Source organism: Anolis sagrei, chromosome 2, assembly GCF_037176765.1.
Source record: "Anolis sagrei isolate rAnoSag1 chromosome 2, rAnoSag1.mat, whole genome shotgun sequence".
NCBI classification, from domain to species: domain Eukaryota; kingdom Metazoa; phylum Chordata; class Lepidosauria; order Squamata; family Dactyloidae; genus Anolis; species Anolis sagrei.
This window is the reverse complement of record NC_090022.1, coordinates 16,779,297-16,803,541: the sequence shown is the minus strand read 5'-3', so window position 1 is coordinate 16,803,541 and position 24,245 is coordinate 16,779,297. Positions and strand designations below refer to the sequence as shown.

Sequence of the window (24,245 nt, the reverse complement as noted above, 5' to 3'; positions counted from 1 at the left end):
CAAGAAAAGCTTCTCAAAAGTCAGGGGTCGTCTTATACGCGGGTGTAGTCTTATGCATGGGAGTTGTCTTAACTCTATATTTTAACTGGAAAAGTTGGGGGTCGTCTTATACACCCAGTAGTTTTATATGCCGGAATATACGGTAACTCAAAAACCACTGGATGAATTGACACCAAATTTGGACACAATAAAAGTATCGGGCCAACAAGTGACCATCATTCATAAAAACACTGAAAAACACAGCAGAAAAGACTTAAAAAGCCAAAAAACAAAAAGTACATTACAACGCATGCACAACACCACATACACACACAGAAATATATATATACATACACATACAAAGGACATATACACAGACTGGGCCACAGCAACGCATGGCAAGGGATGGCTACTAAAACATAATAAAACTATATTTGTATTCCACCTTATCTCCCTGAGGAGACTCAGGGCGGATTACCCCAAGAAGAAAGCATCCAACAAAACAATATCCATATTTTTTTAATAGAAGCAAATTAAACCATTCTTTTACAGGCAAATTTGGGTAAACTGGAGTTCATGTTTTTGAAATTTTCCGGCTACATTTCCAAGGCCTATCTTTAGAACAGAGGTAGACAACAGGTGACCTTCCAGATACAGTTGGACTCCAAAACCCACCATCCCTCAGCACCGCTATCCTGGCTAGATATTATTGGAGTTGCAACAAGGCAAAATCTGGAAGGGCAAACATTGCACATCCCTGAATGAAGACCCTGCATTATGTGCGAACAGAACTGCTTTTCTGGCAGGTATAATGAATCCCAGGCACACATCAACTTCATCAGTCCGCAATACTAACCGCTTTCACCATCTGAAAGCCAGTCACATATTGAGAAAGGGTATCTTTGTTGAAGTCCTTCTCTTTTTCGCCTTGGTTTGGCCTGAGGAAGAGTTCGTCGAACACCCCAAAACTTGCTTACTACTTTGTGAGATCTGTGGTTCTTACAAGAGATACTATATACTACGGCTATCTCCAGTAGCTGAATGGAAGGCAACTCCTTGTTATTCTTAGGACAGAAGGAAATCTTAGCCAGACAGAAGCGATTATCAGGTTGCAATGCAGTGCTTGGAGATATCCTGCCATTGTATTGCACAGTCTTTGTTACCGCAAGACGTGGCACCTTCGCTGCGTGAGCTCGATTTCTCAGTCCCAACTACTGTTAATTGAAAGGCAACACAATTTCTAATGTTTCCAGCAAGTGTCCATTGCAACCCAACAGCTGAAAGGCAGTGGATTCACATGCCGTGGAGGAAGGAGGGCTGCCTTCTTTGCAAGGAGGATGCGGCAAGGCTTGGGGGAAGAGTCGAGCGCTGGTCCTCCATCCGGGTCCCTTGGGCTCTCAGCAGCAAATCCAGCAGTCCCTGAATTCCTACTGGGATGGGTGGCTCTGTGCGCTGGTCCTCCAGGCGGTGGCTCTGGGAGGAATAGAGACATTAGTAGCCAAAAGGACAAAGAAAAATACCATTCTTGCAGAAAGAAGGCTGATACAACTTACAATGTCACTAATGGATCTGATTTGGTCTGGAATAGATTAAGACCCCCCTATAAGTGCAGAGGGGTCCTTGGTGGTGAAGCAAGTTAAACCGCTGAGCTGCTGACCTTGCTGATTGAAAGGTTGGGGAGCAGGGTGAGCTCCTGCTGTTAGCCCCAGCTTCTGCCAACCTAGCAGTTTGAAAACATGCAAATGTGAGTAGATCAATAGGTACCACTTCTGTAGGAAGGTAACTGTGCTCCATGCAGTCATGCTGGCCACATGCCCTTGGAGGTGTCTACAGACAATGCCAGCTCTCCGGCTTAGAAATGGAGATGTGGAGCAACCCCCTCCCCAGAGTTGGACACTAATAAACGTAATGTAAAGAGGAAACCTTTATTCTAACTGCAGAACCCATTTTTGTGGCTTTCTTGCCCCTTTCTAGAGGAAAATGGTTTCTCTAGACCACAGCTTTCCAAACGTTTCATATTGGTAACACACCTTGTGCTGCATTCATCACCTTACAACATAGTAATTAAGTTTTATTGTTATTGAAGGTAATAATAACAATAATAATACACTTTATATATATTCTGCTTTATCTCCTCAAGGAGATATACCCCAGAGCGGATTACAGTATATGCATATATAGGCAAACATTCAATGCTTTTTATACAATAACAACAATGACATACAATACAAACAAAGGCAAAGGTTTCCCTTTCTATCTCTGGCGTCTGGAGGCAATGCTCAACTCTTGCCATGGGGAGTGCTCTCGTTTCATTTTTTCCATGCTGAGGAGCCTGTTGTCCAAAGACCCCTCTTGGTTGTTTTGCTGGCATGGCTGCATGGGCACCTTTTACCTTCCCGTTGAGGTGGTACCTATCGATCTACTCACATTGCATGTTTTTGAACTGCTAGGTTGGCAGAAGCTAGGGCTAACAGTGGGAGCTCACCCCAATCTGTGGCTTCGAACTGCCTACCTTCTGGTCAGCAAGTTTTTCTGCAGGCATTGATTTAACCCACTGTGCTAACGGATGCATTCATCAATTTTAATGTGTGCATTCACCAGTTGTAATGTGGGAACACCACATATCTCAAGACAGCCTTTGAGCCCTTCCAGACAGGCCCTATATCCGAGGATCTGATCCCACGTTTTTTGCTTTAAACTGGATTATATGAGTCCACGCTGCCAGATATTCTGGGATAAATGGAAAACCTGTGATCAGATATAAGGCCTGTCTAGAAGGGTCCAAAGAGATCAGGACTCAAATTCTGGCTTAGTCATGGAAAATGGAATGAAGTAGGCTTACAGTTGAATATTAAAAGAGACCTCGTTGGCCATCCCATCCCACCCCTTGCCAAGAAGCAGGAAAATCGCATTCAAAGCATACACAACACCTCTGGCAACCAGTGTTCAAATCACTTCTGAACCACAGAAACCTTCTAGGTGATCTTGGGCAAGTCAAACTCTCTCAGCCTCAGAAGGGAACTGTGACAAATGTTCTCTGAACCAATTAGATGACCAATGGCTTCTTTTAACCCATTCTATGACTTAATGGGTTCAATAGGAGGCCATGGTAGCACAGCAGGTTAAACCGCTAGCTGCAGAAAAACTTGCTGACTTTCCGGTCAGCAGTTCAAAGCTGCGAGTTGGGGTGAGCTCCCCCTGTCAGCCCTAGCTTCTACCAACCTAGCAGTTCGAAAACATGCAATGTGAGTAGATTACTGTGTACCGTCTTGGCGAAAAGATAAAATGTGCCCATGCAGCCATGCTGACAAACATGACCAGGAAGGTCTACGGATAACAGGCTCCTCGGCATGGAAAAATGGAACAAGAGCACCTTTCCATGGCCAGAGCTGAGCATCGCTTCCAGACACCAGAGATGGAAAGGGAAACCTTTGCTTGCATTGGATGTCATTGCTGTTATTGTATGAAAAGGACTGAATGTTTGTCTATATATGTGCATACTGTAATCTGCTCAGAGGTCCCTCGGGGAGATAGAGTGGAATATGAAGAAAGTGTATTATTATTATTATTATTATTATTAATAATAATAATAATAATAATAGGGGTTTATTTGTTGCTCTGTATCTTCAAGTCTTTTCCAGCTTATGGCAACCCTATTGTAAAGTTATTCTAGGCAAGATTTCTCCAGATGAGGTTTGTCTCCCTCTGAGGCTGAGAGTTACCACAAGTTGCCCAGTGAGTTTTCTCTGAACAAAACCACTCTGCAAGCGAGTCACCGTTAAGTGAGAAACAACCCACAGACCCACATTAACTGATAACATCGTTAAAAACATTTGCTACCTGCATGCCTTCCAGCCTTCTGTGAAGGACAATGCCACTCACCTGATGCTCCAAGATAGTGTCATAGAGCTGCTCTTTGGCAACTTTGACGTTCCCAGCACATGGCTCCTCAGCACCTGCAAAATCTGCCCGCTGGTCATTGAGCCTTCGGGCCTGGGCCTTGGCCACCATGTCGAAGAACTCTTCCGCCTGGAGTGACGTCAATGAAGAGAAGAAGACTGGAGGAAGAAAGGAAAAAAATGTTAAGCATATATTAAGTCCTTGTGGTCACGTCAGCGAAATGATTACAAGAAGACAAATACACTACAAACAAGGGTACACCAGGCAATCTGATAGCATCACAAAACAGTCATAGATAACTGCAACATAATCATGATGATGTTGGTGATGGTAATAATAATACAGGTTAGTATCCCTTATCCAAAATGCTTGGGATTAGTTGTATTTGGAGTTCGGTTCCCCCCTGATTTTGGAACAGCTATATTTGCATAAATGTCCCTTTCCTGGAGATGTGACCAAAGCCCAAGGTAAAAGGTAAAAATAAAGGTTTTCCCCTGCCATTAAGTCCAGTTGTGTCTAACTCTGGGGGTTGGTGCTCATCTTCATTTCTAAGCTGAAGAAAAACAGACTTCTTACTCAAGGCTTAACTATCTTCTAATTTCTAACATTGATTTCTGTATTCTAACTGATTCAACTATCACTCCTTCACTGTCACCACGTTTTAAAACTGCATTCTAAACAATCACATGACCTGCAGCCCTTCCCACTGCCTCAAGTATATAGAGCTAAGGAAACTGAAAACCAAAGAAGACATAGGTAAAAAGTTAAAGGTCTGGGAAGGCCCTGCTCTTGATCTCACCTTCATCACAAGTATGGTTGGCAGGGACAAAAGACAGGGCCTTCTCAGTGGTGGCCCCTCGGCTATCTGACCTAGGGAGAACAGATCAGCTTCCTCCCTCTTAACGTTTCCGAGACAAGTTAAAACATGGTTGTTTGAGCAAGCGTTTACAAGTGCAGAGCAACTGATATAGGAAATCAATGACTCGACAATGGAATTGGACAATGTTTTCATAATAAGGAGACGCTAATGATGTTGTTTTTTCATTGCTTCTGTTGTGTTTTATCTTGTTTTAACCTGTATTATGATATTATGTGTACTGATTTGTTGTAAACTGCCTTGAGTTGCCAACTGGTTGAGAAAAGCGGTATACAAATACAGTAAATAAATAAATAATAATTTTCCCCTGACATTAAGTCCAGTTGTGTCCAACTCTAGGGGCTAGTGCTCATCACTATTTCTAAGCCGAAGAGCTAGCATTGTCCATAGACACCTTCAAGGTCATGTGGCTGGCATGACCGCATGGAGTGATGTTACCTTCCCTCCAGAGCAGTACCTATTGATCTACTCACATTTGCATGTTTTTGAACTGCTAGGTTGGCAGAAGCCAACCCCAAAGCCCAAACTAATTTATGTTTCTTGTACATCATACATATGTCGCCTGAATTTTATACAGTATCTGTAATCATTTGATACCGTATAAAACATATTTTGTCTACATTGAAGCATCAGAAAATCAAGGTGCCACTATTTCAATTCACTCAAGTGGATATGATCATGGAACCAATAGAGGTATTTCCTTGATGCTCCTGCAGAGGGCAGTAATGCAATTTTGTGGATAAAATAAAAAGGATGGGAAGATCGCATTCTTACATGCTGGCCGATTACAGGAACTGTAATCAAAAGCAGTAATACTGCCTATAGCTCAGTAATCCTTAAAGTAATTTGGCATGGAAATGTGGCAGAGTCTTTCTCTGAAGATTTGAAATCAGAGGCTAGATGGCCATCTATCTAGAGGGTTTTGATATGGTATTTCCTACTTAGCAGATGGCCCTTGTAAGCCCTGTTTCTATTGCCATATAATGCAGTGTAGCAATCACATTAGCGTAGTGCATCCATACAGAATAAGCCCTCCCCTCCAAAGCTCTCTTGAACGATGAAGCATCAGCAACTACAGGATGGATGCACCACACTAATACAATTATGACACTGCATTAGGCGACAGTGTAGATGCAGTCAATTGCTGCACATAAAACTCACATATACATCATAGAATTAATGTTGTTTGACACATGATACGGAAGCCAGGGATTTGTAGTTTTGCAAGGTCTTGAACTTTCTCTGCAAAGAGTGTTGGTGCCTTATGAAACTACAACTCCCATGATTCCACAGCATGGAGCTAAGGTGGTTAGAGTAGGGTCATCCTGCACTTTTCTACTTTACATACATCCATAGTTAAGAATTCCATCTTAAACTACAATTGCATTTAAGGTGTCCTAGGGTGCATCTATACTGTGGAATTAATGTAGTTTAGCACCATTTGAACTGTTATGGTTCAATGCTCTGGGGTCCTGGTGTGTCTTTCTTTTACCAAGAAAATCTTGTAAAACGACAGCTCTTGTGACTCACCCTTTGTCACACCAATACACCACACTGGATCAATTGATTGGACCAGACCAAGAATTGCCATTTTCATTATTGTATTGTGCTCACTAGATTCAGGGACCAACCATGGCAATCTTTACAATGCTAAACCTTTTGATGTCTATATATGGACCGTCAGCAACAAGCGCTAGTTCCCGCCTCCACACTGTATTGGAAAACATTCATTATATCCTGAGAGAAACAGAAACCAACAAGTCTAAATTATAAAGGTTTGTTGGAAAACATTCAGTGCTAACGTAGCTGGACTTGAGTGAAACAAAAGAGATACTGTTCTGCACAAAACAACCAATGGAAAACTACCTTAGATCCAATATCTAAAATCTCTTGAGACTTACAACTATGTTTGGTCCAGAAAAAAAAATGTTTCAAGTGTACTGTATAACTTATAGACCTGTTAGCAGAATATGATACTGTAAATCATTGCTTCTCCTGAGAAAAATTTATAATATCACAAAGTATTACCACCCTCCCCCACTTCATAAGAAATCTGCTACAAAACAGGAGCTTTTCTGTTGAGTTCCAGGGTCAGAGAAGCAGATGGCGAAAACAGAAGAACGGCCTACTTGCTCCATCAATGTTCAAAATCTACACAAATGACCAGCCACTGCTAGAAGGAACAGATAGCTTCATCTATGCTGACGATCATGCCATCACCGCCCAAGCAGGGTGCCTTGAAATAATTGAACAGAAGCTCTCTGAAGCTCTAGGTGCTCTTCCTGCCTATTACAGGGGAAACCGGCTGATTCCTAATCCACCTAAAACACAGAAGTGTGCTTTTCACCTTAAGAACAGACAAGCATCTCGAGCTCTGAGGATGACCTGGAAAGGAATCCCACACTGGAGCATTGCAGCACACCCAAATACCTGGGAGTTACCCAGGACTGTGCTCTGACTTACAAGAAGCACTGCTTTATTATCAAACAAAAAGTGGGCACTAGAAACAATTTGTGCTGATTGGCACAACCTGGGGATCACAACCAGACACAGTGAAGACATCTGCCCTTGCACTTTTCTATTCTGCTGCTGAATATACATGCTCAGTGTGGAACACATCTCACCACCTAAAAACAGTGGATGTGGCTCTTAATGAGACATGCTGCATTACTACAGGATGGCTATGCCCTACACTGCTTGAGAAATTATATTCCTTAGCCAGTATTGCACCACCCGACATCCATCGGGAAGTAGCAGCCAGCAATTAAAAGACAAAGGCATTGACATCTCTGACCCACCCTCTGTTCGGATATCAGCCAGCACACCAATGCCTTAAATCAAGAAATAGCTTCCTCAAATCCACAGAGACACTTGCAGGAACGTTCCAGCAAGCAAGAGTCCAAAAGTGGCAGGCTAAAACCCGGAACCTCAATCCATGGCTGATACCAGTTGAGAAACTCCTCCCTGGGCACACAGAAGGCTGGGCAACTTGGAAGGCGCTGAACAGACTGCACTCTGGCACCACGAGATGCAGAGCCAACCTTAAGAAATGGGGTCACAAAGTGGAGACCACGACATGTGAGTGTGGAGAAGAGCAAACCACAGACCATCTATTACAATGCAGTCTGAGCCCTGACACATGCACATTGGAGGACCTTCTTACAGCAACACCAGAGGCATTCCAAATATCCAGCTTCTGGTCAAAGGAAATCTAGAATAATGCCAAGTTTTAAACTTTGTTTGTGTCTTTTTAAACACATTACAACTGTACCCTCAACCCGCTTCTGACACGATAAATAAATACTGTGTAACACAATGCCATTTGAGAAAGAAACTGCCTACTTGAACTAAATACTTGGAACATAACGCAGATAATATTTCCTTTCAAGCAAACAATGGGTTGGCTGTACAGCAACACATTCATTTTTTGTTAGAAAATTCTTCAGCATTTATAAAGCCACGCGCTCAGTTAAGCATTGTTGGATCTTTCGAGTTGCAAATGGCTTGAATGCCAAAGTTGAGATAAACATTCACCAATATTCCAGAAAACATATCCAAGGGTAGAATCATAGATTCATAGAATCACTGAGTTGGAAGAGACCTCATGGGCCATCCAGTCCAACCCCCTGCTAAGATGCAGGGAAATTGAAGCACCCTCAATAGATGGCTATCCAGCCTCTGTTTAAAAGCCTCCAAAGGAGCCTCCACCACAGTCCCGGGCAGAGAGTTCCACTGCTGAACAGCTCTCACAGTCAGGAAGTTTTTCCTTATGTTCAGCTGGAATCTTCTTTCCTGTAGTTTGAAGCCATTGTTCCGTGTCCTAGTCTCCAGGGCAGCAGAAGCCAAGCTTGCCCCCTCCTCCCCTCACATATATATACATGGCCCTAATCATGTCTCTGCTCAGCCTTCTCTTCTGAAGGCTAAACATGCCCAGCTCTTTAAGCTGCTCCTCAAAGGGCTTGCTCTCCAGACCCTTGGGTGGGTAGACATGGATGGATCTGCACTGTTGAATTAATGCAGTTCCATGTCACTTTAATTGTCATGGCTCACTGCTTTTAGATCACTCCTTTAAAATCTGCCTTAAACCGCAGAGAGGACTTGCTACTAATATGTCACCCAACTTCTGCTGCCCATTCAAAAGAATATGTCCTGATAGGGAGATTCAGACATATTTGGTGCCCAATGGAACCAAATGTTTAGGAGACGGAAAGGCTGGATGGAAAGGAGAAGGCGGATGAAAGAGACAGCACAGCTGGAGGGGGGGGGGGGAGGGAGGATATGTTGTGTGGACAAAGAAGGAAGAGAAGGTGTTTTGAATACTGGAACTGGCTGAATTATTACCACTCTGGAGGCAGATCTGAAGTGAAACAGGACTGAGTATGTTTGACAGTCCTTGCCCCAAGCCTTCCACTTTGAAAGGAATAATTCCAAACAAAAAAGGTTTGTGGAGGAAGGGAAAAAATTCTCAAGCAATGCTTTGACAGGAAGAATTTGTCTTGGCAGGAAAGTGGGAATCGAGTGCTCCATAGCCAGTGCGCTCCATCTTAACTTTTGGAGCTCCAAAAAGTTTGTTTTCTAGGCTATGATTTGGGTTGCCAGGTGTCCCTTAATATAAGCGTTGTCCCTTATTTCAGGGCCTTCTCAATGGTTTCTCCCAGACTTTGGAGCTTCCTCCCTAAAGAGGTCCAAATGGCCCCATCCCTGGGTGCACCTACACTGTAGAATTAATGCAATTCGAGACCTCTTTAACTATATTCAAATAATGTAAATGGATTAAACTGTCCAAATAAAAGAAAGAAAATATACCACCAAATTAGGAAAGGACAATAGGCATGGCAATTGAAGTGGTATCACACTGCATTAACGTAAACTATATAAAAACATGCAAATGTGAGTAGATCAATAGCTACTGCTTCGGCAGAAAGGTAATGCAGTCATGCTGGCCACATGACCCTGGAGGTGTCTACAGACAACGCTGGCTCTTCGGCTTAGAAATGGAGATGACCACCAAGCCCCAGAGTCGGATACGACTGGACTTAATGTCAAGAGGAAAACCTTTACCTTTACCTAGCTTTTTAAAAAGCTTTTATCCTGATATACACGAACACATTTCTTCAAAGACAAGAAGATGAACCCCAGGCCAATAAATAAATAAGCTTTCCAGATAAAATTCTGCAGTCTTCGTGAAAACTCATGTGCAAAGTGGAAAATTAATTGTAAGCACCTTGAACTAAATGACTGATCGGCAGAGTTCTTGTTTCATGAGAACCTCCCTCCGGATGTTTAACGTTATACAATGAATAAGGGTCACCCGAAGGTTAAAAATAAGCATAAAGCTGTCGCTATAATTAGGAAGTGAGAGCATAGCTGCGGCTTATTTTGTCAAACATTTCGGTTTCAATCCGTCAGGCAGAAACACCCAAAAAATAGCTCAAAGGCACAATCTGTCCAAAGTGTTCTGTTTTCTGTATCTCACCTTTCCACCAAGGGCTAAAGGGGAACGATATACAAACATCCTTCCTTCCTGCCTTCCTCCTCACCGCATTTTCTTCTTACACTCCGTTCTTGTAAAAGTTATTCTGGGAGGGTTATGCCCAGAATTCTCCAGCCAATATAGGAATGGTTCTGGTTTTTGTAGTCCCAAAAGGTAATTTCCCCAAGTGGTGCTCAATCAACCTTGCAAGGCAGCTCCGCTCAAGCAAAATGAGCCTTCTTGTCCTACTCTAATTGCAAGAAATCTATCTATCTATATAAAAATGCTCTGTTTGTTTTGAGTGACATCATAACTCAAAAACCGCTGGACTAATTGCCACCAAATTTGGCCACAAGACACCTACTAAGCCAAGGAGTGACCATCACTTAAAACATTTTGATTTTGTCATTTGGGAGTCGTAGTCGCTGGGATTTATAGTTAACCTACAATCAAAGAGCATCCTGAATTCCACCAATGATAGAATTGAACCAAATTTGGCACATAAAACTCCCATGACCAACAGAAAATACTAGAAGGGTTTGGTGGGCATCGACCTTGAGTTTTGGAGTTGTAGTTCACCTACGTCCAGAGAGCACTGTGGACTCAAGCAATGAAGGATCTAGACCAAACTTGGCACGAACACTCCATATGCCCTAATATGAACACAGATGGAGTTTGAAGGAAATAGACCTTGCCATTTTGGAGCTGCAGTTACTTTATTTTCCAGATCACCACACTGGGCCACAGCAACACGTGGCAGGGGACAGCTAGTTCTGTCTAAAACTCTAAGAGTTTAATTCGGGAATGATAATCACACAGTGCTCTCGATACTGAACTGCAAATCCCATCAACCCTAGCCTGCAGTCATTGCTTAGGGATGCTGGGAGTTGAAGTCCAAACAACCCCAAGAGTAGGGCTTCTTAAATTTTTTCCATTCACGATCCCTTTCCACCTGAGATTTTTTTTAATGTAACTCCAGGTATGTTGGTATATAAAATAGATATGAAAACCAAACATTAGTGATAACAAATCAGCCTTTGCAGAGCTTGTTCAACAGGTTGGTTTTCCTTTTTTTGTGGAGTACTATTGGAAATTCCATAACCTATTGGAAATGAGTGTTCCATAACCTTATTGAAAAAGGTAAAAATGATGTCACATTCGTTTGGCAAATGTGAATTTCCATGAACATGTGGAGACCAATTTTTGAAACCACTAGTCAAGAAGAGCATGATCTTGTTAGAAGTCAACCCTTTGAACAAGTGATATTCACAAGCATTAATGCAATGCAGTGTTTCTCCACCTTCCTAATGCCGCAACCCCTTAATACAGTGCCTTATGTTGTGGTGACCCCCAACCATAACATTATTTTTGTTGCTACTTCATAACTCTTATTTTGCTCCTGTTATGAATTGTAATGTAAACAACTGATCTGCAGGATGTATTTTCATTCACTGGACCAAATTTGGCACAAATACCTGATATGCCTAAACTTGAATACTGGGGGAGTTGGGGGTGGGGTTGATTTTGTCATTTGGGAGTTGTAATTGCTGGGAAAATACTGGAATTGTTTGGTGGGAACTGATCTTGATTTTGGCGTTGTAGTTCACCTACATCTAGAGAACACTGTGGACTCAAACAATGATAGATCTGGACCAAACAAGGGCCAAATAATCAAAATTTATAGTTAGCCTACAGTTGAAGAGCGTTCTGAACTCTACCAACGATGGAATTAAACCAAACTCCTATGACCAACAGAAAATACTGGAAGGGTTTGGTGGGAATTGATCTTGAGTTTTGGCATTGTAGTTCACCTACATCCAGAGAGCACTGTGGGCTCAAACAATGATGGATCTGGACCAAACTTGGCACGACTACTCAATATGCCCAAATGTGAACACTGGCGGAGTTTGGGGAAAATAGACTTTGGCATTTGGGAGCTGCAGTTACTCGGATTTATAATTCACCTACAATCAAAGAGCATCCTGAAGCCCATCAATGATAGAATTGGGCCAAACTTCCCACACAGAACCCCCATGACCAATAGAAAATTTGTGATGATCTTTGATGACCCCTCTGAAACACTCTCATGACCCCCCCCCCCTCCAGGGGTCCCAACCCCCAGGGTGAGAAACACTGCTGTAATGGCACACAGGTAACTCAGATGTTAAACTAAAGAACCATGTCTTTAAACTGCCAAGGATAAACACATGCCACTACAAAAATATATTGGATTAGCAGAGTATGGTTGTTTCTTTTCAGTTGAAGTTGCCTATCTACTTACCCTTAAAAGCCTCTTGTTTAAAACATGCACTCAAAAGATGGAACAAATTAGTCTTCTTTGAAAAAATAACATTTCAGTTTTACTAAAAAAAAGTCCAATTCTATAATTCTGTGAAACTGCCCTGGAGATTCTGGGTGTTGCAGTCCACAAACTCATTCAATCTCTGGAAAAGCGAAAAAGACAACTGACAGGCAGGTCTCTCTTACCTGTTCTGTCCGTCTCCAACTCCCCGACCGGGGTGGCCGGCAAGGAGTTCCAGGGTCGCGCTTGATCATGTTGCCGATTTTTCTGTCTCGAACGCAAAATAGCCCCTGGGTTTGGCAGGATGCTGATGTCGTCTTGAGAGAAAAGCTGGGCCTGAAGTGCAGGAAGGGCGAAATAAAGATCAAGACGAGGCTATTTGAGTGGGAAGCTCAGTATTCCTTAATATGGACAATTTTTTGTTGACGTTTTCCCACCCAACAGGTCACTAGCGTCTAGAACAGCCAAATAAGACACTCTTCTGAGATTGAGTGTCCAAAGTCACCCATCAGGGATTCGAATCCTGGTCAGCCTGAGTCTTATTTAAACAAAATCGAACCACAACATCATATTTACTCAAAGCGAATTGTAAACTATTTTACAATACCCTGATGTGACTTGTTCCTTTATCCTTCAAAGTGGAAAGTGTGCTGTGTACCAGCAAGTAATTTTTGACTTATGACAACACTAAGGCAACTCTCCCATTTGATTTTGTTGCTAAGGCTTGTTCAGAGGAGAATTGCCATTGCCTTCTGAGGCTGAGAGAGTGTGACTTGCCGAAGGTCACCCACTGTGTCTGTGGGGATTCAAACTCTTTTGTCTCCAAGAATCCTAATCCAGCACTTTATCCACAGAAAACAGAGGGGAAATGAGCAAGATCGATCCAATTCTGTAATACCCACGTCTGGGATGGACAACATATAAATAATAATAATAATCATCATCATCATCTTTTTTTTTATACCCCACCACCATCTCCCCAAAGGGGACTTGGGGCAGCTTACATGAGGTCGAATCCGGAAATACATTACAGCAAAATACATAATAAAACCAAAACAACCTAGGAATACAATAAAACAAAGCAAAGTAAAACAAAACAAAATAAAGCAACGAGAAATCAATCACAATTAGCAGGCCATGTGTACAAAATAAAATGATAAAACTCTGGATGAGAAACTGACAAAGAAATGTCACTCTAGGGTTTGTTGCTGACCTGCAACTTCATTCAGTCCTTACTCTTTGCAATACTGGCTTTGGATGATGAGAGCTGCAGCCTAAATGGAAGCTTACAATATGCCAACTTCCAGCCTGTTTTCACTGCCAGACGTCTCCAGAGATTCAAGAAAGCAGTTTTTGCAGCACTTTTTTTCCATGTCAGAAGCAACTTGAGAAACTGCAAGTTGCTTCTGGTGTGAGAGAACTGGCCATCTGCAAGGACGTTGCCCAGGGGACACCGAAATGTTTTTTACCATGCCGTGGGAGGCTTCTCTCATGTTCCCGCCTGGGAAGCTGGAGCTGTCAGAGGGAGCTCATCTGCGCTCTCCCAAGATTCGAACCTCTGACCTGTCAGTCTTGAGGCCTGCCAGCACAAGGGTTTAACCCATTGCGCCACTGAGGGCTTCACAACCAGTGGTGGAGGATGATGAGAGCTCATCCCATGGATTTATACCACTGACCTTCAGATCAGCAGTTCAGCTGAACCCATTGTCCCACCGCAGCTCCTTTTGCAACACTATCTAGATGGGTTAGGAATTGAACCCAAGGCCTTCTGCACACAAACCCCTTCCCATGGTATAATGAGAGGAGAAAGGCACTGGAGTCATTGCATTAGATTGGTGCCGCCCAAACTTTGTTTCAGCTGATGTTTTTAGCTTCAGCGTGCAGAATTCCTTACTACTTGGCAAGTCATTTGGGGGTTCTGGGAGCTGAAGTCCAAAATACTTCAAAGACCCCACAATTTGAGAAATGCTGCCTTAAATCAGTGTTTCTCAACCTGGGGGTTGTGACCCCTGGGGGGGTCATGAGGGGGTGTCAGAGGGGTCGCCAAAGACCATCAGAAAACACAGTATTTTCTGTTGGGCATGGGGGTTTTGTGTGGGAAAGATGGCCCCCTTCTATCATTGGTGGGGTTTGGAATGCTCTTTGAATGTAGGTGGACTATAAATCCCGACAACTACAACCAAATGTTAAGTCTAATTTTCCCAAACTCCACCAGTTTTCACATTTAGGCATATTGAGTATTCATGCCAAATTTGGTCCAGATCCGTTACTGTTTGAATCCATAGTGCTCTCTGGATGTAGATGAACTACAACTCCAAAACTCAAGGTCAATGCCCACCAAACCCTTGTAGTATTTTCTGTTGGTCTTGGGAGTTCTGTATGCTAAGTTTGGTTCAATTCCATCATTGGTGGAGTTCAGAATACTCTTTGATTGTAGATGAACTATAAATCCCAGCAACTCCAACTCCTAAATGACATAATCGATGCCCCTCCAACCCCACCTGTATTCTAATTTGGATGTATTGGGCATATGTGCCCAATTAGATCCAGTGAATGAAAATACATTCTGCATATCAGGTATTTACATTATGTTTCATAACAGTACCAAAATTACATTTATGAAGTAGTAACGAAAATAATTTTATGGTTCGGGGTCACCACAACATAAGGGACTGCATAAGGGGTCATGGCATGCGGAAGGTCGAGAAACACTGCCTTAGAATCATAAAATCCTAGAGTTGGAAGAGACCTCATGGGCCATCCAGTCCAACCCCATTCTGCCAAGAAGTAGGAAAATTGCATTCAAAGCACCCCCAACAGATGGCCATCCAGCCTCTATTTAAAAGCCTCCAAAGAAGGAACCTCCACCACACTCCGGGGCAGAGAGTTCCACTGCTGAATAGCTCTCACAGCCAGGAAGTTATTCCTAATGTTCAAATGGAATCTCCTTTCTTGTAGTTTGAAGCTATTTTTCCGCATCCTAGTCTCCAGGGCAGGAGAAAACAAGCTTGCTCCCTCCTCCCTATGACTTCCTCTCACATACTTATACATAGCTACCATGTCTCCTCTCAGTCTTTTCTTCTTCAGGCTAAACATGCCCAGCTCTTTAAGCTGCTCCTCATAGGGCTTGTTCTGCAGACCCATGATCATTTGAGTCGCCCTCCTCTGGACACATTTCAGTTTGTCAATATCTCTTGCTCTCTCCACCCACAGATGAGGGTGCATGGCATCCTAGATGTCCCTTCACTTGCCATTTTCTACAAAGGATGAAGTTGATGGGAGTTGCAGTCTAACAATACACAAATTCTCCATTAATGCATTTGAGCAGGGGCAAGCAGAATGGAATATACTTTTTGCTCCAAAATCTGCCCAAAGGCCCCATGGCAGGCATTTCTAGCCACAGTTTAATCTTGGAGGTGTTTTTTGAAACACAACGTCAACAAAAAGTGACCTCCATCACTTCCTGTTATTTAAAAAAAGGCTTCTCCTGGTCCAAAATGTTTGAAAAGGTCTTTAGCCTTCCTTGCCAAAGGGTTTTGTGCCTCCCCAAACTACCACTTCCAGGATTCCACAGCATCAAACCATGGCAGTGAAAGTGGTGTCAAACTGCATTAATTCTGCAATGTGCCCTGAGAGGGAGACCGAAAATGTGGCAGCAATAATTTAAAGCAGGAAGTGTGTCACTGGGCTGAGTCAAGAGGATATTGCATACAACCATCCTGTAAAACTAAGCTATTGCTTTTCACCAAGGAAGGGTTTCTTTTTTCCAACCACAAAATGGAAGTCAGAATAGTTCCACCTTGTCTCCCGTGCTATGCTAATAATCTAATATAATGTAATCATAGAATCATAGAGTTGGAAGAGACCTCATGGGCCATCCAGTCCAACCCCATTCTGCCAAGAAGCAGGAATATTGCATTCAAATCACCCCTGACAGATGGCCATCCAGCCTCTGTTTAAAAACTTCCAAAGAGGGAGCCTCCACCACACTCCGGGGCAGAGAGTTCCACTGCTGAACGGCTCTCACAGTCAGGAACTTCTTCCTCATGTTCAGATGGAATCTCCTCTCTTGTAATGTAATATAATATATTGTACATACATAAAATATTTATAATATTATAATGTAATACAATATACTACTACTACTACTACTAATAATAATAATAATAATATATTATAATTATAATAATATATAAATTATATTATATTGTATATACATATACTATTTATAATATTATAATGTAATACAATATAATGTAATACTAATAATATGATATTATAGTTATATATTTTATATTACATGTATTAATACTAATAATTTTAAAATATAATGGTATAATACAATATAGTATTAATACAGATATAGTATATAATAATATAAAATACTGTATGTATATATATCTTGTAAGCTGCTCTGAATCCGGTTTGGGATGAGAAGGGCGGCATATAAATGTCGTAAATAAATACATAAATAATTATACTATTATTTAGAATCATAGAATGTATGATTCTATGATTCTAAATAATAATCTTTGCAGATCAAGCACACTGCTGCTCAAGACTCAGAAATCCAGAGTCCCCAAATATTCTCTCTTTGCCTTCCCACATTCATAGCCACGTGTTACTTTTTTTAATTACTAAGAATTCTCGGATGCATCTATACTGTAGAATTAATGCAGCCGTGGCTCAATGCTATGGAATCTTGGGAGTTGTAGTTTGGTGAGGAACCAGCTCTTTTTGGTAGGGAAGGTGAGAGACGTCATCAAACTACAACGACCGGGATTGCATAGCTTTGAACCATGGCAATTAAAGTGCTCTCAAACCTTATTGATTCTGCATTGCGAATCAGTGGTTCCCAACCTTTGGTCCTCCAGGTGTTTTGGACTTCAGCTCCCACAATTCCTAACAGCTGGTAATTAGGTTCTGGGAGTAGAAGTGCAAAACACCTGGAGGAACAAAGGTTGGGAACCACTGGAAATACACACTATAATAGTCACTGTGTTGCTGGTTGGGATTTCTGGGAGTTGAAGTGCAAAACACTTGGAGGAACAAAGGTTGGGAACCATTGGGTTGTTGTAGGTTTTTTCGGGCTATATAGCCATGGTCTAAAGGCATTCTCTTCTGACGTTTCGCCTGCATCTATGGCAAGCATTCTTAGAGGTAGTGAGGTCTGTTGGAACTAGGAAAAAGGGTTTATATATATCTGTGGGTTTATATATCTATGGGAACTAGGAAAATGGGTTTATATATCTATATATTTCCTAGTTCCAATAGACCTCACTACCTCTGAGGATGCTTGCCATAGATGCAGGCAGAGGTGGCCCTAGGTAAATTTCAATGGTAAGCAAAGAGTAAGCAAACATCCCCGCCCCCCAACCAATCATTGATATATATTTTCTGTTTGTCGTGGGAGTTCTGTGTGCCATATTTGGTTCAATTCCATCATTGGTGGAGTTCAGAATGCTCTTTGATTTTAAGTGAACTATACATCCCAGTAACTACAACTCGCATATGTCAAGGTCTATTTTCCCCCAAGAGCGCCCCTGGGCAAAATCAACTATACTGTGAATGCTTACTTTGCGTAATGGTTGAGCCGCCCCTGGATGCAGGCAAAACATCAGGAGAGAATGCCTCTAGACCATGGCCATATAGCCCTAAAAAACCTACAACAACTCAGTGATTCCAGCCATGAAAGCCTTCGACAATACGTTGGGAACCACTGTAAATATACCCTATGATAGTCACTGTGTTTGCCCCAGCACTGCTGGTCACAGCTGACCTCTAACTGGAGGTCAGCTGTGACTAGCAGTGCTGCAGAATTTGAAGAGGCACAAATGGAGGGCAAAAGAAAGAAACATGCCAAGAGGAAGGTGCATCACGCCAACCCTGTCCGGGATCGCCTTCCAACTAGAAACCAATGTCCTCACTGTGGGAGAACATGCGGATCAAGACTAGGGCTCCACAGCCACCTACGGACCCACCACCAAGACACTATACTTGGAGGACCATTATCCTTGGGCTATGAGGGATTGCCTAAGTAATTAAGTAAATAAGTAAATTTGCCCCATAATATCCTAGTAGTTTGGAGCCCATGTTCACTCTCCTTGGGAACAGGTGAGAATCCTGTAAGCTCTCCAGATGGTATTGGGACTTTCGCTCCCAGCTGCTGTAAGAATGTTGGGACTTGTAATTCAATGATACACAGCCACCGCCCACTATCCCCTCGCGTGCATTCGGAGGTATGCCCCTTACCTGTTCTCCCTTGGTGAGGGCAGCGGGTTCGCCGCCCGGTAACATCTCTCCTTCCTCCATGGCCGCATCCATTTTGTGCTCCATTTCCTTGGCTGGTTCCCAATCGGCTGCCTGGAAGTTTTCTCCGGGGCAGAAGGTAAAGAGAGGGCTTGTTTGTCTTCTCCCTACGAAGTCAAAGAAGGGAGACACTAAGCAGACACCTTGACACTCGGCCCCTTCCGCTTTTGGAGAGAGATAAACGAAGCCAAGCGTGTGAGCATTATTCGTACAGGAAGGGAAAATAACACGCTCCAGTTAAATCCCCACTTTGGTGCCCTATTAATAAATCATATCACTGCGGTCCACATATAGGCATAAGCACTCATGCCTCCTCCTCCTCCTCCTCTCTAGGAAGACAGGAGAAGGCTCATGATTTATTTCTCATCCTCAACCAGGAAGGATCTCTCGACACAGTGCACAAAAGAGTCAACAAGAATGTCCTTTTTTGCATTATTCGTAGTATGTGTAACAACCCACTTGAGAAACTGCAAGTTGTTTCTGGTGTGAGAGAATTGGCCCTCTGCAAGGATGTTGTCCGGAGAACACCTGGAATGTTTTACCATCCCATGGGAGGCTTCTCTCATGTCTCACATGGGAAGCTGGAGCTGACAGGTGGGAGCTCACCCTGCTCCCCAGCTTCAAAACACCGACCTTTCAATCTGCAGTCCTGCCAGCACAAGGGTTTACTGCCACTGGAGGCTCCAGGAACCCACTGAAAACAAAGGATCATTTTTCCTTATTGTCAAATGGTCGCAAATGAATTAAAGAAGGAATGCACCAAAAATGGGAGGCTGTCGTGATCTTAGGTAGGTCACACTCCCTCAGCCTCAGAGGGAGGCAAAAGGTAAGCCCATCCCAGAATAAACCCTGTATTATTATCACATTAAGAAGCATATAAGTTGGAAATTTATTTATTTATTTCAGATATTTGTATCCTGCCCTTCTCAACACCCCCCCCCGGGGGGGGGGGGGGGACTCAGGGCGGGTTCCAGGGCAACAATTCGATGTCTCCAATGTACACATAATAAAATCTATATAAATAAAAATGTAATGTTCATTTGTGGGATTGGGGTAAAGGTTTTCCCCTGACATTAAGTCCAGTCGTGTCCGATTCTGGGAGTTGGTGCTCGTCTCCATTTCTAAGTCGAAGAGCTGGCATAGTCCGTAGACACCTCCAAGGTCATGTTGCCGGCATGACTGCATGGAGCGCCATTACCTTCCCGCCTGAGCAGTACCTATTGATCTACTCACATTTGCATGTTTTTGAACTGCTAGGTTGGCAGAAGCTGGGACTGACAGCAGAAGCTCACGCCATTCCCCAGATTTGAACCTGCGACCTTTCGGTCAGCAAGCTCAGCAGCTCATCGCTTTAACCCACTGTGCCACTGTGGGATTAACATAATTCAAAAACCACTGGCCGAATTGACACCAAATTTGGACACAATCCACCTATCAGGCCAACGAGTGACCATCACTCATAAAAACACTGAAAAACACAGTGGAAGGGACATAAAAAAGCCAAATAAATAAATAAATAAATACATTGCAACGCATGCACAAAACTACATATATATGCAAACACACATATATACATACATACACAAATATATACATACACATATATACACACACAAAACACTTATGCACAGACTGGGCCACAGCAACATAATAAAATCCAATGATTACATACATTTAAAACATTAAATCACATTAATTAATTAATTAATTAATTAATTAGAATCAGTTTGTTTCAGAAACAGCCTGGAGTCACGCCATTATACCAGTGACAGACTGACAACATGATGGAGATAGTGGCTTGGAAGTTGGACTATGGCTACACTGACACTTAAAGCAGATCAACTGCCACGGTTCAATGCTACCGAATCCTGGGAGTTGCAGTTTCTCAAGGTCTTTAGCCTTCTCTAACAAAAAGTGCCAGCGCTTCACGAAAATACAAATCCCAGGATTCCACGGCATTGAGCCAAGGCTGTCCAAGTGGTGTCAAACTGCATTAAATCTATAGTGTAGAGCAGTGGTTCTCAACCTGTGGTCTTCCAGGTGTTTTGGACTTCAGCGCCCACAATTCCTAAAAGCTAGTCCAAAACAACTGGAGGACCAAAGTTTGGGAACCACTGATGTAGAGGCACCCTCAGACCTAGAGGACAAAGTGAGAATCCCCGCTCAGTCGTGGAAATGCACTGGGTAACTCTGTGGCAAGTCACACTCTCTCAGCCTCAGAGATGAAGGCCAGGACAGAGTCCCTCTGAATAAACCTTCCCAAGAAACTCCATGAAACTGCAAGGCTTTGCAATGCTAATAAAGGTGATTAACTGCAACATTCACACTTGCCTCCAACGGACAAGAGTTCTTTCTCCCACCCTGGACATTCCACAGATATATAAACCCCACTTGCCTACTTTCCAACTGACCTCACAACCTCTGAGGATGTCTGCCACAGATGTGGGTGAAATGTCAGGAGAGAATGCTTCTGGAACACAGCCAGACAGCCCGGAAAACTCACAGCAACCCAACTCCACCGTTTGGCCTTGGGGTCACCATTCTTTGGAAACAGCTTGAAGGCACATAACAATGTACAAAAAACCCCTCATAAATCAGGCCCAGTGGGGAGCCAAGGGAACTTTCAAATAATTCATTCTTGAATGCAAAAAGAGAGAAATGAATTGAGTAAAGATTTACATCCTTCCTCTTCCCAAGAAAAGGTAATTATAATGATTTATATATATTTTTTGTTAAAGGCCAGGGGGTTCTGCCAAATCAAGAAGGAATGAAATGGAAGTTAAGTCTACCGTCTCACCCAAAGGAATTCAATGTATTGTTGAAAGCTTTCATGGCCGGAATCACTGGGGTATTGTGAGTTTTCCAGGCTGAATGGCCATGTTCCAGAAGCATTCTCTCCTGATATTTTGCCTGCATTTATGGCAGGCATCCTCAGAGGTTGTGAGCTCTGTTGGAAACTAGGAAAATGGATAAGTGAACCCCATTTCTTTAGTTTCCAAGCTCTGAGGATGCCTGCCTAGATGCAGGCAAAACGTCAGGAGAGAATGCTTCTGAAACATGGCCATACAGCCTGGAAAACTCACAACAACCCAAAAAGAATTCAGTTTGTACATTTCTATATCATTAATAGAATGGCATTGGGGCCACACTGGCATAGTGGGTTAAACTGCTGAGCAGCAGAACTTGCTGACCAAAAGGTCAGTGGTTTAAATTCAGGGAGCGGCATGAGTTCCCATTGTTAGCCCCAGCTTCTGCCAACCTAGCAGTTCGAAAACATGCAAATGTGAGTAGATCAATAGGTACTGCTCTACCGGGAAGGTAACAGTGCTCTATGCTGTCATGCCGGCCACATGACCTAGGAGGTGTCTATGGACAACACCATCTCTTCCACTTCCAAATGGAGATGAGCACCACCTCCCAGTGTTGGACACAACTAGACTTAATGTTAAGGAAAAACCTTTAGCTTTACTATGCCATTCATGGTGGCTCTATCTATCCAATATTTCAGTAAGTGTCCTTTTTAAAGGCAAGAACAGGCAAAATCTGGATAATAATTAAGATTTCAACATTTTTACAGCTGATACATCATATGGCCCCAAAAGGTGAACATTTGTATTGTCGAAGGCTTTCATGGCTGGAATCACTGGGTTGTTGTGAGTTTTCCGGACTATATGGCTATGTTCCAGAAGCATTCTCTCCTGATGTTTTGCCTGCATCTATGGAAAGCATCCTCAGAAGTTGTGAGGTCTGCTGGAAACTAGGAAAATGGGGTTTATGTGTCTGTGGAATGTCAGGAGAGAATGCTTCTGAAACATGGCCATATAGCCTGGAAAACTCTCAGTGATTCTGGCCATGAAAGCCTTTGACAATACCGCTATTCTATTCTTTTCAACCTCACAACCTCTGAGAATGCCTGCCATAGATGCAAGCAAAACATCAGGAGAGAATGCTTCTGGAACATGGCCATACAGTTATGATTACCATCTTCAACCAAGAAGGATCTTTCAACACAATGCAGAAAAGAGTCCACAAGAATTTTCACCACAACCTCTGAGGATGCCTGCCATAGATGCAGGTGAAACATCAGGAGAGAATGCTTCTGGAACATGGCCATACAGTTTTGATTACCGTCTTCAACCAAGAAGGATCTCTCAACACAGTGCAGAAAAGAGTCTACAAGAATTTTCATCCCAACCTCTGAGGATGCCTACCATAGATGCAGGCGAAACGTCAGGAGAGAATGCTTCTGGAACATGGCCATACAGTTATGATTACCATCTTCAACCAAGAAGGATCTCTCAACACAGTGCAGAAAAGAGTCTACAAGAATTTTCATCCCAACCTCTGAGGATGCCTGCCATAGATGCAGGCGAAACGTCAGGAGAGAATGCTTCTGGAACATGGCCATACAGTTATGATTACCATCTTCAACCAAGAAGGATCTCTCAACACAGTGCAGAAAAGAGTCTACAAGAATTTTCATCCCAACCTCTGAGGATGCCTGCCATAGATGCAGGTGAAACGTCAGGAGAGAATGCTTCTGGAACATGGCCATACAGTTATGATTACCGTCTTCAACCAAGAAGGATCTCTCAACGCAGTGCAGAAAACAGTCTACAAGAATTTTCATCACAACCTCTGAGTTTGCCTACCATAGATGCAGGCAAAACGTCAGGAGAGAATGCTTCTGGAATTTGACCATACAGTTATGATTATGATTCAACCAAGAAGGATTTCTCAACACAGTGCAGAAAAGAGTCTACAAGAATTTTCATCCCAACCTCTGAGGATGCCTGCCACAGATGCAGGTGAAACATCAGGAGAGAATGCTTCTGGAACATGGCCATACAGTTATGATTACCGTCTTCAACCAAGAAGGATCTCTCAACGCAGTGCAGAAAAGAGTCTACAAGAATTTTCATCACAACCTCTGAGGATGCCTACCATAGATGCAGGCAAAACGTCAGGAGAGAATGCTTCTGGAACTTGACCATACAGTTATGATTATGATTCAACCAAGAAGGATTTCTCAACACAGTGCAGAAAAGAGTCTACAAGAATTTTCATCACAACCTCTGAGTTTGCCTACCATAGATGCAGACGAAACGTCAGGAGAGAATGCTTCTGGAACATTGCCATACAGCCCAGAAAACTCACCACAACCCAGGTGAACATTTGCGGTGTATCTTCAAGTCATTTCCAACACTATCCCAGAGTTTTCTTGGCAAGATTTGTTTAGAGGGGGTTTGCCTTTGCTTTCTTCTGAGGCTGAGAGAGTGTGACTCACCCAAGGTCACTTAGGGCCCTTCTCCACTGGTTATCTGCTCTGAATTGGCGTGCATATATGGCAGTGTGGACTCATATATCCCAGTTCAAAGGAAATCATGTGGATTGTGTATCGCAGT

General features: G+C 42.9%; 1 protein-coding gene across 3 annotated transcripts in view; it reads right to left on the bottom strand.

The window, feature by feature from the left end:
• Positions 1–482: 482 nt before the first annotated feature.
• Positions 483–24,245, bottom strand: part of GPSM3 (G protein signaling modulator 3) — a 39,249-nt gene continuing 15,486 nt past the window's right edge. For all 3 annotated transcript variants that reach the window (XM_067465472.1, XM_067465471.1, XM_060760254.2), the window contains exons 2-5: positions 18,784–18,947; positions 12,717–12,867; positions 3,862–4,037; positions 483–1,452 (exon numbers count right to left, since the gene is read on the bottom strand). In XM_067465472.1, coding sequence (XP_067321573.1) covers positions 1,273–1,452; positions 3,862–4,037; positions 12,717–12,867; positions 18,784–18,867 — 591 coding nt within the window. In that variant the 5' untranslated portion in view covers positions 18,868–18,947 and the 3' untranslated portion in view covers positions 483–1,272. The remainder of the gene's footprint in view (positions 1,453–3,861; positions 4,038–12,716; positions 12,868–18,783; positions 18,948–24,245) is intronic.